Below are 14,133 nucleotides of genomic sequence, written 5' to 3'. Positions count from 1 at the left end.
CCAAATATGTTTGTGTGTAGAAATAACCCCAAATTTTGCAAACCTAAATAGTTTCTTACCTTGAAAGTAAATTTATATCTGGAAAAAATATCAGGTTAATTTAATATGTGTTTTGAAATGTTTTCACGTATCTAGTTGTTTAATACTCATTTTTAAAACCGAGTTGACTAAACAACTAAAACTGAGTTGTTAAATAGTCAGTCTTATAAAATGGTCTAAAAACTACAGAGGTAACGCATGGTCATACTTCCACATAATGGGGCAAATAATTCTGTATCTTACTCTTCTTCAATTTTCTGTTTTTTCCTAATTCTTTATGTCTTAGCTGTTCCAGGATCACTAAAATGTTGGTCAAATTTCACATTGCAACTGATACTTTTCATCTGCTAATTCCCTCCTTACAGGAACTAATAGTTCCATTATTAAAAATAAACAAATTATATCTCATCCAAAATAAACAAAAATAATGTTTGGTGGTTTATACATTTGAATATTATGATGAACTTCTTCTTTGCTTTGAAATAATATGTTGTCACTAAGAAGTATATTCCCAGTTTATAGTGTCTTTTTTTTTCCCCTTGGGAATTTAAAATACTTTAAATAATTTGGGCTTTGCCTGATTCCCCCAGAAGCGTAGAGTATGACTGATAACTGCCTTTAGAATCCCTAATAGCTAAATTACAATTATTATGCAAAGTCCTACAACAGACAGTTATATGGATTGTTAAATGACTTTGCCTTTTTTGCAAACTATAATCATTTTCCTTTATTAGCTGAAGGATTTCATAATTTAAGGAAAATGAAAAACCTATAAGTCACACTTTCAAAGAAGGAACATGGATATTGCAAACATTAAATTCCCCCATAAAAATGTTAAGGCATCATTAAACTAGGTTCAGATTAATACAATTCAGTCAACTCTAGATAGATATCTCCCATAATAAGCTGAAACAATACCTAGTGATCTAAGATGTAAAATATTTTACTACAGCCAATTTATAAGCCTATAAAACATATAGGTATCATTCAACTTCTTTATTAATAGTGCATGCCTTGTATTAAATCAAAACCATTTTAAAGGCCCCTCCCCTTTGACATTCCCTTCCTCAGCTGTTGCCCCTCATCATGTGTTATCTCACTGAAGCTCATCCAAAGTGAATGACAGCATCTTTTTTTACTAGAGCAGCATAGGCAATTCCCAGTCTAGTGCTACAGCTTAACTATCTTTGAGATTTAGGCACACTTGCTACCTTCAACCTACAACATTCTATGGCCTTATGTTGATGTATTTGTTTCTCTACTGTAAGTAGATGTGGTTTCTCTCATTTTGGAAAACTGAAATTTATTATTTCTAGGTTTTTGCAAGTTGCTTTACATGTGAATCATATTCCCAAGAAAACTGATACGGGGAGAACTTTATGTTGTAGTCAATTCTTTTGAATCTGGAAGATCCATTTTTCACCCTGTTTTTGCCCAATAAGAAAGCCAAACATTTCATATTGGCTGAGTTACTGGGGGTTTTAATGAGTTATCGGTTCTGGTTATCTACTGCCATATAACAACCTAACCCTAACAAAACAAGGATGTACACTGGGCTCACAATTCTGCAAGTGGGGATAACTCATCCCTGCTCTACTTGGCATTGGCTAGGGTAGTCCTAGTTTAGAGGCTGAAATCACCTGAAGATTAGTTTGCCTGTTTGTTGGTTGTTTGGTCACTAACCCCATGTGGTATCTCTGGCCTAGTGTCTTCAGGGCAGCCAGGTTGATCCATGCTGATTCTGAACAATGCAGAGTCCCAGGAAGAGATTGGTGCTCGAGCTCTTTCCAACCTGGTCTCATAAGTCCTTCCCATTACTTCCACCTCATCCCATGTGTTAAAAGAGAGTCAACATGGATGATCCATAATCAAGGGGAGGGGAATCCGACTCAACATTTTAATTGGAGAAGTATCAAAAAATATGTGGACATGTTTTATAACTGTCACATTATAAAAGGGGAAATTAACGCAGAACTTTTAAATATCACTATGAAAAATAATCAGTGGTTCATTTCTAAGGTTGCCTCACAGAAACTATTTTTAAGATATAAATTCTTTTTTTAATGTAAAACAATTTTTTCAGCTTTAATGAGGTATAATTGACAAATAAATTTTCAATTTATTTAAAGTGTACAACATAATGATTTCTTATCTGTACAGAGTGTGAAATGATTACCACAATTAAGTTAACTAACACATCTATCACCTCACATAGTTATCTTTTTTTTCTTTTTGGTGAGAATGCTCGTTCTTATTCCTTTGTTCCATAGACTCCTTACAACAAGATGTGTCATATCAGATCATCTTGCTAAAAAATCAGGGTATAATAAAGGAAAAAAATTTAATATATACAAATATGAGTAGTATGCTTACCAGAGAAATTTTGAACTCTGACTCATCACAGATACATATGCTATGAAATTAAGATTAAGCTATGATTGAGATTAAGATTAAATCATAGATTAAGTTATGAAATAATTTTCATACCATTTTGACAGTAGAGTTCTTCCATATAACATGGATAAATATGTTATTTTTAATACAAAATCATCCCAGAAGAATCTTTCTTTAACTAGGAAGAGAATTTTAAAGAATGAAGACCAAATCTCTAAGATTATTCAGACAAATAATAAGAACAAAATAAAACCAAAAAAAGATTAAAGTATAAATGCTTAAGCTGATATATATGTACATATACTTACATAGTCAAGATTAATATCGTAAAAGATTAAAAAAATCGCTATAAATAGTTGATCAAAAAAGTATATAACTGAATTTACTAGAATAACTACACAATAAAAGTTTATTTCTCATTTACAAAGCAATCTAATCTGAATATTCCTAGTTGATAAGAAGCACTCCTCACTTAAGCTTGATATGTTAGTGCCAGGCAAAAGAAGACTGGGCCTCATTACAGTTCCACCCAGAGGTAATCATGAAGCTCATCGGTAAAAGGAAATTATCCCATTTGCCAAAGCTTCAAGAAGTACACTTTGCTGTGTACCTCATAACTCAAGAAAGGTATAATGTGGCAGAGAGTCCTAGGCTGTGATCAGTGGTTTCGCCAGTTGGCCAGAGGTATCTGTAAAGAGGTAAGACTGGAAGAACAGTGCCAAGAAGGACTGGAGAATAAGCACGTGAATGGATCTCTCAGAGAGGGCATCATATTTACAGATCTTTATGTATCACTTTAATGCCAACCAGAAAGCATCCACCAATGAGAAGTCACTTTACAACCAAATGGACAAGATGAACTGCCCTACAGATAACCTGCCTTTTTTCTTGACTACCTTTGTGCTTATATGTAATGGACCCATGATAACAGTGGCCTTGGGGGCAGGGATGGGAGCAATGCTTGAGCCCACAATATGGACTTTGTCTCAATATAGCTTCTAAGTTTCCAACCAACCAGCATCAGAAATGGAGCCTCTATCCTGGATATGGCACTATTTCTCTGGGGGCTGAGTGAATGGGTAAACAGGTTACGAGGTTAAACAGGCACCAGGTTAAATGCTGGCATCCAGATTCTGCTGTCCCAGGAGTCTATCATCTGTCTTAATATTGAGGAGCGCAGTTCAGTGGAAGCATCCCGACTGTCAACTCTGACCCATGGAGCACAGTCACTAGGAAGCTTGTCTAAGTTGTCTTTGCCTCCTCACCACGGCTTTCCTCACTTCCTTAGTAAAGGAAGTTCCTCTGAATCGTCCCAGAGAACACAGTCAGATGGTAGGTTCTTGGGTCCAATCTACCATAGCAATTCTAACCCCCCCATCTTCATGAACATCTGGACTATTTGGTATACTACCACACAAAGTTCCCTTACTTCCACTCTTTTTACTCTAGTGCATCATCCAGGTTAGATTTCCACAGATCAAAAAAGCTAAATGTTGGATCGTGACTCACGATGAGCAAAACCATGTCAATGACTTAATTCTCTCCTGCCCAGACTAATAGTCTGTGTCACCCTCCCTGACTCCAGTCTACCACCCTCTACTCAAGATCTTCTACATGGTCCACCAGTTAGTGCTCACACATGTTAACCAACTGTGCACGCAGCATTGCATGTATGCCCAGGTTAACTTCTCCAAAATCTAACCTTACTTATCAGCGATTTGGCTGAAGTTAGGCCTAGGGTTGCAACTTGAAACGCAGCAGGTGACAAGCTCATCAGGGACAGCAGAAGGGATGCTGCAGTCCAGGAGGTGGACAGTTGACCTCTGAAGGAAACTGTACCCAATGTAATCTGAGAAGGCCCAAAATGTTTGTATCTAATACAATATTTCTTTCAGGACAATAAGGCTTTCAAGGTTATATATTTACCAAAGAGTTTTTACTTTTTTCTTTTCCTATGATGTATTGATTTATAAATGAACTTAAAAAAATCCCTAATCTTTTAATCTAAAATGTATCTTAGTTGTACAAGTTAATTTCTCTATGATAATTGCCCTTGTTAGCTTAGCATACAGTAAGGAAAGGCAGACTTTTCATCATCAGACCAACTGTAAACTATGCACTTACGGGTAAGGAATTTAACTTCTTAAGGCCTTAGTTGTAAGTAAAATTTATGTAATATCAAATAATTCACTGGTTTATTATAAAGACACTTTCAAAAATAAATCCATGTATTTCAATTAAATAGATCATGAATTTCACAAATTGATAAGTTAAGCCCTATAATATATTAACTATATGAATATAACTATATATTTCATTAAAATGATATATATATATAAAATAAAGGTAAATTGAGCCCTGTAGAATGGTAATTTTATAAAATTATATAGTAATCCACCAATAGGTTATACTCATATTATTCTGTGTAATAAAGAAAAGGTTAAGTGTGAAGCAAAATGTACAAGATACAAACAACTAAGAAGGCAAACTATATATTTGAAAACACAGTTGTGGTTCATGGCCAATTATTTCATATCTCTAAGAGAATTTTTTAATTGCATACAAAGGGTAAATTTAATTACCATACAAAAGTTTGAAACTCTCTGATATAATAAATCCCTTAGGATCACATGTCAATTAAACAGATTTCCTTCTCTTTCCAAATACATTATTGATCAGTTTGGCCATGGATTTAGATCCACTGGGTCTTCTCTTTTCTTTGAGTTTGAAGTTTGTCAGGATGACCTTGATAATTCTGATAAACATCATTTCCACCTCCAGAGATTGCTCTGCTGCAGACAGTTCACAGAATTGGCACCGGTTATCCAATGCCAGTTTTTGCCCTTCTTCCCAGCCAACCTCTCGCACATGACAGAGATCTTGTTTGTTACCCACCAAAAGCACAGCTGATTCCACAGCTCTGAAACACAGATACACAATTCTTTGGCAAGACTGTTTTAACAACTCTTTTTTTTTTTTATTAAGTAGGTTTATATCAAAAAGAATTATGGACGAAAAAAAGAATACTGTGTGTGTATGTGTGTTATTTGTGGTCATGTGTGTGTGTATCTCATTTACTTACAAAAATTAATTTAGATAAAATGTAGTAAATGACACAGAAGCAACAAGGCTCTTAAAGCATAACATTTGAAGTGGTACAAACCTATTCCCGGAATTACGGCTCTGTTTACTAACAAGACATGATTGTAACATTTTCCACTTTCAATTCCCTTATATGTAAAAAAAAAAAAAAAAAAAAGGGAAAATAGTCCTCGTCACACAGAATGCTCACAGAGGTTAAATGAAGATGTGTATAAAAATCTAGCCCAGTGCCAGGCAATAAAATGTGCTTACTAAGTATCATCTTTCATTTCCTTATCAACTGAAAAAGAAGGACTAACTAATGCCTCTTTACTAATTCAATACTTGTTGCTGTTTGTTAATATTCATTACAGCATACTTTAAAGAAAATTTTACAGTCTCGTGACCTTGTACAATTTTTCTGTTTATTGAAGAAATATATCGCTTTGGTAAGGTAATGTCTTTGGCAAATATCAATATAATCTCCTCGGTTACAGTGTAACATTCCTAAAGCAGAGTTCCATTTGAAGAATACAGTAAGGCTACTAGGTCTTATATGGCATGGAACTCTGCCAAGATATCGCCTATAGGGAAGAAATGGGAAAATGAAAACAGTCTTCAGGCTGGTTTCATTCACATGACAGTGTGAGCCGTAAGGGAAAAAAGCACTGTATGTGTTGGATTTTGAAGTCACTAAGAGTATCTTTTTCTATAGAGTTCAGAAAATTATTGTGAAGAATTAATGGGGAAGAATAAATGAAATATTTTGAAGGGTGAATCACAAATATCAGATGTAATTTTATAAAACAATGCCATAATTTTGCTTTTTATCTACAAATTAGAGACTCTAGTTTACCTAGAGATTGAGAACTGGAAAAACTGAAAATTTATTTTGTCAATATATTAAAAAGTTTGCCTGAAAAATGTCAAATATAGGGATTTTTTAAATATACTTTTTTTGCCTATTCATGAATGATTCTTTTGATTTGTAAGAATAGAAAGTAGTTTTAATTACTTTCCCTTACCTAAGTTATGGTGCTTAAATATAAGGCATTTAACACTTGAAACAATGGAGGTCCCTCAAAATCAATAATATTATAGGAAATCAGAGCTATGAGGTACCTTAGTAAAATCACATTCTTTTCCCCTACCGTGTTTCTATCAGTTTTATAGTCAGAAAAAGGAGGTCTAGAGATTAAAGGGTTTACCCAAGGTCAATCAGATATAAACAAGAATTTAGATCAAATGACTGTAGGGACATATAACTTATCAATTATTATCTGATGATTTCTTGATAGTAGGCATTTAAAATAGATATAAAAAGCACAGGTACCAATTTTCAGGTATAATATTGTGCTTTTTTGCTTCCCAGATTAGAATGCTATTTTAGATTTTAAGGGCAAATCTGGTTACGAGCACAAAGAATCCCTTATACCAGCAGGTTAAACAAAAATAAATATTTTAAATGGAAAGGCTAAAACAATAAAAAAAAGGAAAACTAAAATGGGAAATTCATAGGTTTAAATTTATAACTACTAATGCAAAATTAGTTTAAGGCACAGTTATGTTTTTCCTTCATAGTCACTTGTGTCAAGACATTAGCAATCGGGAGTCGTTGATCAGCTCTTTGTTTTAGGAGGTGAAATGGAGAAAAAGGTACTCTCATACTTAGAATCTGTAACAGTTTGATTATTCAGTCTATTTTGCTTTGACTGATTGAACAGCTCAATGACTAGGAATTGGATGCCAAGTGTAATAAATCTGGATTTATTTAGTATCCTTCACATTTTTTGTGGGAATGAAAAAGAAAGGTGGAAAGGGAACTATCTGTGTACAGAGGACCATTATTTTGCAAGTGAATGTCATGTTAACAATAGAAGCTGTCTTGTAAAATAGCCATTTACTCGGGGCAAGTAACTGTTTATGTCAGCCAGGATATAAAGTATTCTCATCTTATTCCTTTTACTACATGTGTAACTCCTGTGGAATGGAAGGTGGATCGTTCAGGGCTGTTAAATTTTGTAATTGGAAGCCTGTATTAAACTCTTCCTAATGATGCTTACAGCTCTATGATGATTTACTAAAAAGAAAGGAGAGAGGAAAGAAAAATACCTCACCTTTTACAATGACTAGTCTGTGGCTCCCGAATTCTGTAGATTAGTGCTTTTGCAAAAGCAAACGAAGACCTGTCACTGATGTCATACACAATAATAAACCCATCTGCCCAATGCAGCTCACTTGTGAGGGAAAATTTTGCTTTCTGTGGCTGAAAATAAACCAAGCACATTGAAAGTGGTGGGATCTGATCCCTGTATTTTATCCGTTAGACAGTTAATTAATGGAGACCCATTTCACCTGGAAGAGAATTCAGCAAGCCAAATACTGATATTTTCTAAAATGTAGTCTCTGTTTCTTTTTTATCATCCTCTTTCTTTAAACAAAAGTGATTAAATTTTAAAAAATAAAGAGCTATAATAAAGTTATATCCATCTCATTTGATACCTTTTTTCTAAAAAAACTCTTTTTCTGAAAATTTGATAAGCCCTAATAATTCCATTTAAAATCAATATCCACATATATGTTTGAAAAGAGATGATATTTTCTATCCTTATTAGTAAATGGAATAGGTATTGATTTTTGGTACTAGATTTAAATCAGTAAAAAAAAACCCAGTAATCATAAGGTTTAGCTAAAAAGATTTGAGGGATATGTTCTTCAAATCACAATTGAAAACATATTTTGTTTTACTTACCTGAGAACAAGAGTCGTATATTTCTAGATTCAATTGCTTCCCTTCCAAATACAAATGCTTTTTATAGATAGATTCTGAAAAATATGCATATACTCATTGTCAGTATGGAAATCCTCCAGAGTTTAAAAAATGGTCTTATAGGGCTTCCCTGGTGGCGCAGTGGTTGAGAGTCCACCTGCCGATGCAGGGGACGCGGGTTCGTGCTCCGGTCCGGGAAAATACCACATGCCGCGGAGCGGCTGGGCCCATGAGCCATGGCCGCTGAGCCTGCACATCCGGAGCCTGTGCTCCGCAACGGGAGAGGCCACAGCAGTGAGAGGCCCGCGTACCGAAAAAAAAAAAAAAAATGACCTTATATTTGGACCACAGTCCTGCAAAGTCAACCAGTCATATTTTAGTTGAGTACTACAGTAGCTTTTCTTTATTGCTAGTGGTCAAAAAACCATATATTTGCTAATGTATATTTCTTACAAATGAACTTTACCACTGTATCTATTCACCTACATGTTTTTCTGCCTATGTACTTATCTTCCATTCTATTACTACGGATGAATTATCTGTGTTTCTATCTAAGGCCAGTCCATTCACTATGAACTAGTTACTATTTCCTCTGACCTGCTGAAAGACATGGCTCCAACAATTCTACCTCTTTCTTCTGCATCATAAAATTTTCCTCTTTATTATATCATTACTAGCAACTGAATTTCTCCTAACTTAACAACGCTTTGGATCCCAACTATTGCTCTATTTCTCTGTTGGCCTTTTGGTAAATATCTGTACTCCCTGTGTCCAAATCCTCTCCTTCCATGACCTTCAAATTATTACAATCAGGCTTTAACTCCAATTACTTGACTAAAACTGTTTTTATCAGGGTTATGGTTTTAGACTCAGTGAAAAGTTCTTGATCTTACCTGCCTTGTCAGTAGTATTAGTATAGTTGATCACACCTACCTCCTCAAAATGTTTTTTTCACATGGCTTTCAAGGCAACATACACTTCTGGGTTTTTTCTTTATTCCATATTGCTTTGTATTAAGCTTTTTTATCTGTCCCACAATATCTTCTCTCACTCCAACTGTGATTCTAGTTTATGGATTTCTTCTCTATCTACACTTACTCCCTTGCTAATCTCATCCAGTCAGAGTCTTTATGTAACAATTATTGCTGATAAACCCACTTCTGTAGTCTGGACCTCTTCCCTGGACTCTAGACATCTACCACCACTGGGAGCCTCCAATTAGATACCTGATAGACATCTCAACCTTAACATGCTTAAAATGGAACCTCTGATCTCCCCGCAAAGACTGCATATCCCACAAGTTTCCATTTCATTAAATGACATATCCATAACTAGTCTCACAGGTTAAAAGCCTCAAGGGCATCCCTGATTCTTTCTTTCTCTTACATCCTATATTTATCCTATTAAAAATTCATTTTTACTCTATCTTCAAAGAATATTTTGAATTTGTCTGCCTCTCATCACCTCCTTTGCTCACATTCTGGTCCAAGCCATCATTACTTTTGCCTGTATTATTAGAAAACCTCCTAACTCAGCTCTTCGCTTTATCCCTCCCCTAACTCCCTTCTTGCTCTCAGTTTATTCTCAATCCAGGAGCAAAAGCCAATTTGTAGCCAGATCATGTCACTTGCCTGATCAAATCTCTCCAATGGCTCTCCACCTCACTTAGATAAACCTCAGCTTTTAAAATGCCTGAGAACTTCCCTAGTTATCTAGTCTCCCATGACCCCTATGATCTCAGTAGACCTCTTTGGCTATTGTCTCCCACATTCCTCCACTGAAGCTACACAGTCCTCCATACCATTCCTCACATTTTTCAGAAAGTTCTTTCCTCTGAACTTCGGCAACTGTTTCTTCTACCTGGAATGTAACTGCCCAAATATCTTCATGGCTCAGTTTTTATCACCTGCAGGTCTGTTCAAATGTCTCCATCTCAGCCAGGTCTACCCTGACTACCCTATTTTAAATGACTACACACCACTCCCCTATGCTTTCTTTTCCTTCATAACATTTATCATCATAAGACATTTTATATATATAGATAGATAGATCTATATATAGATATATATATGTATAGATATAGATATATAAATGCATTTTTAATTAGCTGACCCTTCCCTCCAGAATGTAAATCTTATGAAGGCTCGGATATTTGTTCATTACTATAGCCTCTCTACCTAGAAGAGTACCTGCCACATGACAGGTATTCAATAAATATTTGTTGAATGAACGAAGGACTTCGTTTCTGTAACTGCCCCTACAGGGCTTTAATACAAGACCTACCTCTCTCCAAAATTGCATACTGACACAAAATCATGACCCATTCTGGTAAATACTCTGTAACCTGTGGTTAGCAAAATGTAGCGGACGTTTGGGAAAGCCGACTTCAGGAGGTTAGGGATGAATTTTAAAATTCTTCTAGGTTACATTTAATGAAATTTGTTAGTGTTTCGTTAAATCTTAAAATGTCTTCAGACAGTTTATTCTAAACTTTATGAGCTTACTAGTGTGAACCATATACTTTCCTTCCAAGACATTTTAAAATACCCACTCTCAAAACTCAAAACCTGCCAGCAGGGGTCACCAGCTCTTAACTTTTTAAAATTTTATTATTTTCCCCTTCTAGCCCTCATTTACAAATGGGGCCATTTTTTTGCTAATTAACCCTCATGTGGTGGTGAACTTTTGCTCATTTGGTTGTCTTTAAGAATGTCTCTAGGTCTTATATTTTTAATAGAGATGTAACAGCCAGAAATGTGTATACTTCATTTGCTTATTTATCTATTGATATATCTATATATCTATTGATATATCTTATAAAGATGATGTTTTTATTTTGTTGTTGCTGTTACTGCTTTTTGTGGGTGTTCTTTTATTTATGTTTTGTTTTATAGTTTTAGAACATTTTCTCATGCCTGACTCCTAGTTTGTGTGTTACCTTTTTTGACTGAGGTTGTTGACCTGAGATATGAAACAATAAGAATTTCTCTTCCTATATATTTCTTCTTTCTATAATCAGTTTTCAAGTGCTTGCCCTAAAACATTTACAATGGCATATGGATTGAAATACTATGTGGGCTACACATAGGAAACAATGAAATACTTTAAAGTTATTTTCTAAAATACTCTAATAATGCTATATCATAAATGAATGCTAAAGATTTTTGTTGTTTATTTCTCATGAAAACACTTCCAATCATAATTTCTTCTTACTCTAAATAAGTATTATTGAACAAAAGAATAATTTCCCTTTCTCCCCATTCTCATATTTCTTAAAATCTTTGTTCTTATTAAAAAAAACCCACAAAACCTTTCCCCACCACACCTTCAGTCAGGTAAGATATTAGTAGCATTATATAGATTAATTGCTGAGCCAAAAATATATTCAAACCTCTGGCAAAATTCCCCACTTATTAATTCCCCACTGTGGCATTTCCCATATGTCATGCTAATTCTGATCAAAATAACAGAAATTTATAGTAGAGTTAGTGAAATGATCCTAAGATTATATCAAGGTGCCCTGGCATCTGTTTTAGAATTTCTCTGAAACTTACATAAGCAACCTAGCTAATTATGATATGATCTTTAATCACAGCATAATTTTCCAGTTATTGTCACATGGTTTTGCAATAAAAATAAGCATTTATTTTGTAGTTACTTGTGCTTTTATAATTAATTTATCTTTATTTTTCAACAGATGTTGCTTTAATTTCAAATTGTTTCAAATTGCTTACAAAAAAATCCACACTCACATGCTCTACAACACTTGGTACAGGCGGTAGGTTCCTCTAGACTGAAACCAACTGGATTTCTAATCCATTTTATTTAACATCAAATTGGATAACTTTTTATCATAAAAGAACAATTAATTAAAATACTTATTTGGGTTTTTCTAACCAACCCATGAATAAATAAATTGCTTAAAAGTGCAAAAACGGGGGACTTCCCTGGTGGTGCAGTGGTTAAGAATCCACCTGCCAATTCAGGGGACACGGGTTCGAGCCCTGGTCCAGGAAGATCCCACATGACGCAGAACAACTAAGCCCGTGCACTACAACTACTAAGCCTGCGCTCTAGAGCCCGTGAGCCACAACTACGGAGCCCGAGTGCCACAACTACTGAAGCCCGCACGCCTAGAGCACATGCTCTGCAACAAGAGAAGCCACCGCAATGAGAAGCCCGCGCACTGCAACGAAGTGTAGCTCCCGCTGATGGCAGCTAGAGAAAGCCTGCGTGCAGCAACGAAGACCCAATGCAGCCAAAAATAAATAAATAAATTTATTCTTTAAAAAGTGCAAAAATGGAAGATTCTATTAAAATGTTTCTCTGATACTAATTATGATGCTGAAGTTTTAAGGTGAAAGAGTCTAAAGTAGTGACTTACCAAAATTAGAAGCATATTCTCCAATAAATCGCTTGGTAAGAAACCTTACTGTAAGGGCTGCAAAACAAAACAAGCTGGATTTGGGGTCTTATCTGTTTTAGGATACAAATAATTTAGTAATGTACATAAGCATCTAGCATCTCAGCTCAAAATTTACTAAGTATTAATGAAGACCTTAAAACTTTACCAAATTCTGGTCTAAGAATTTCCACTGTACAGCCATAAAAATTAGGAGGCTAGAAAGAAAGTGATCTCAGTGTGCTGCCCACTCAAATCACTGCGTAAGTAATTTACAAATGCAAAGACACGTAAGACAACTCACCTTTGTAACAGAGACAGATTTCTCATTAAATATGAGATGCAAGAACTATAACATCTCTATATTTTCTTTATAAAATTAATTGTGGCTCCATGGTGCTGCATGCTAATAGTGGCCAGGACGGTCTCAAGCATTTGCAATTGTTTAAGGAAATAGGGACTTCAAAATCCAGGAAACAGAGGAACGACCTCTAGTGTTGGTTTATCTTATTGCAGCTCCTGGGTCTGGCCCGTTGTTAAGATTCATTAGCCTACGGTGGTTCTATTGGTGGCATGCTTAGTACCATCATAATGTGACCAAATACAAAACAAAAGAAAACAAAAACATAGCTTCCAAGATCTGGTCTGGGCACCTCTTGCTCATTTCTGGGCATTTAAAAAGCCATGCCCCTCCAAAGTTTTTCTCACTTTGATAATGTGAAAAAATGGCATTTAAAAAATAATTCATAGGTCTCCACGCATCTCTCTCCACCCTTAGTCTCAGGGCAGCAGAATCTTTTCAAGGGCATTGTTTGGCCACTGGTAGGTGTGGAGGCAGGTGTGCTGGAGTGAGAAGTAGGTGGGATAGTGATGGGAGGGATTTCCTGTTAGTCCAATGAATTTCAAACATCAGTAGAACAAGATACAAATTAATACTGCAAACAGTTATATTCCACAACCTGTATATAAATTTTATATACAGGTAATTGCATTACTTGCTTATAAAGCGAAAACTCCTACTTAAAAATAATATATAGTTATATCAAGTTTATATACATATGTTATAATGTAATACATATCATGTCAATATATTTCTCACTCTTTATGTACTCTACACCATGCCACAGAAAACAACACCACTTACCAGATTTGCCCGTTCCATCACCACCCAAGACAGCAAGTTTCACATCATTCATCTTGCTTTTCTGCTCCTTCTTGGTCCGTCCTGATTTCTGGAGATATACTGACTTGAGCCAAGCATGTGTTTTCCAAAATCCTTTTTATTATTGCTGCTCTCACTTCCCTAAGGCCAACTCCACCCCATACTCCTACCATCCAATAATAACTTTAAAAATATTTTCCTAGAGTAGTTTTGAACATGTCTCATAAAAAAACAGTGAGCTTACTATTTAGACACAAAGGTTTACTAAGCCAATAGTTAAGAGTT

At 35.2% G+C, this 14,133-nt stretch overlaps 1 protein-coding gene across 1 annotated transcript; it reads right to left on the bottom strand.

The window, feature by feature from the left end:
- Positions 1-5,070: 5,070 nt before the first annotated feature.
- On the bottom strand, positions 5,071-13,933 carry RERGL (RERG like; the record flags this gene model as incomplete). The annotated part of the gene is made up of 5 exons (XM_079937442.1): positions 13,831-13,933; positions 12,669-12,725; positions 8,267-8,340; positions 7,632-7,780; positions 5,071-5,353 (listed from the first exon to the last, which is right to left on the bottom strand). Exons 1-5 carry the CDS (start codon positions 13,880-13,882, stop codon positions 5,071-5,073), a joined length of 615 nt encoding a protein of 204 aa, XP_079793568.1. The 5' UTR covers positions 13,883-13,933.
- Positions 13,934-14,133: the final 200 nt, after the last annotated feature.

The sequence above is a fragment of the Stenella coeruleoalba genome (assembly GCF_951394435.1).
Source record: "Stenella coeruleoalba genome assembly, chromosome: 11".
Lineage (NCBI taxonomy): Eukaryota > Metazoa > Chordata > Mammalia > Artiodactyla > Delphinidae > Stenella > Stenella coeruleoalba.
This window is presented reverse-complemented; position numbering and strand designations above follow the sequence as displayed.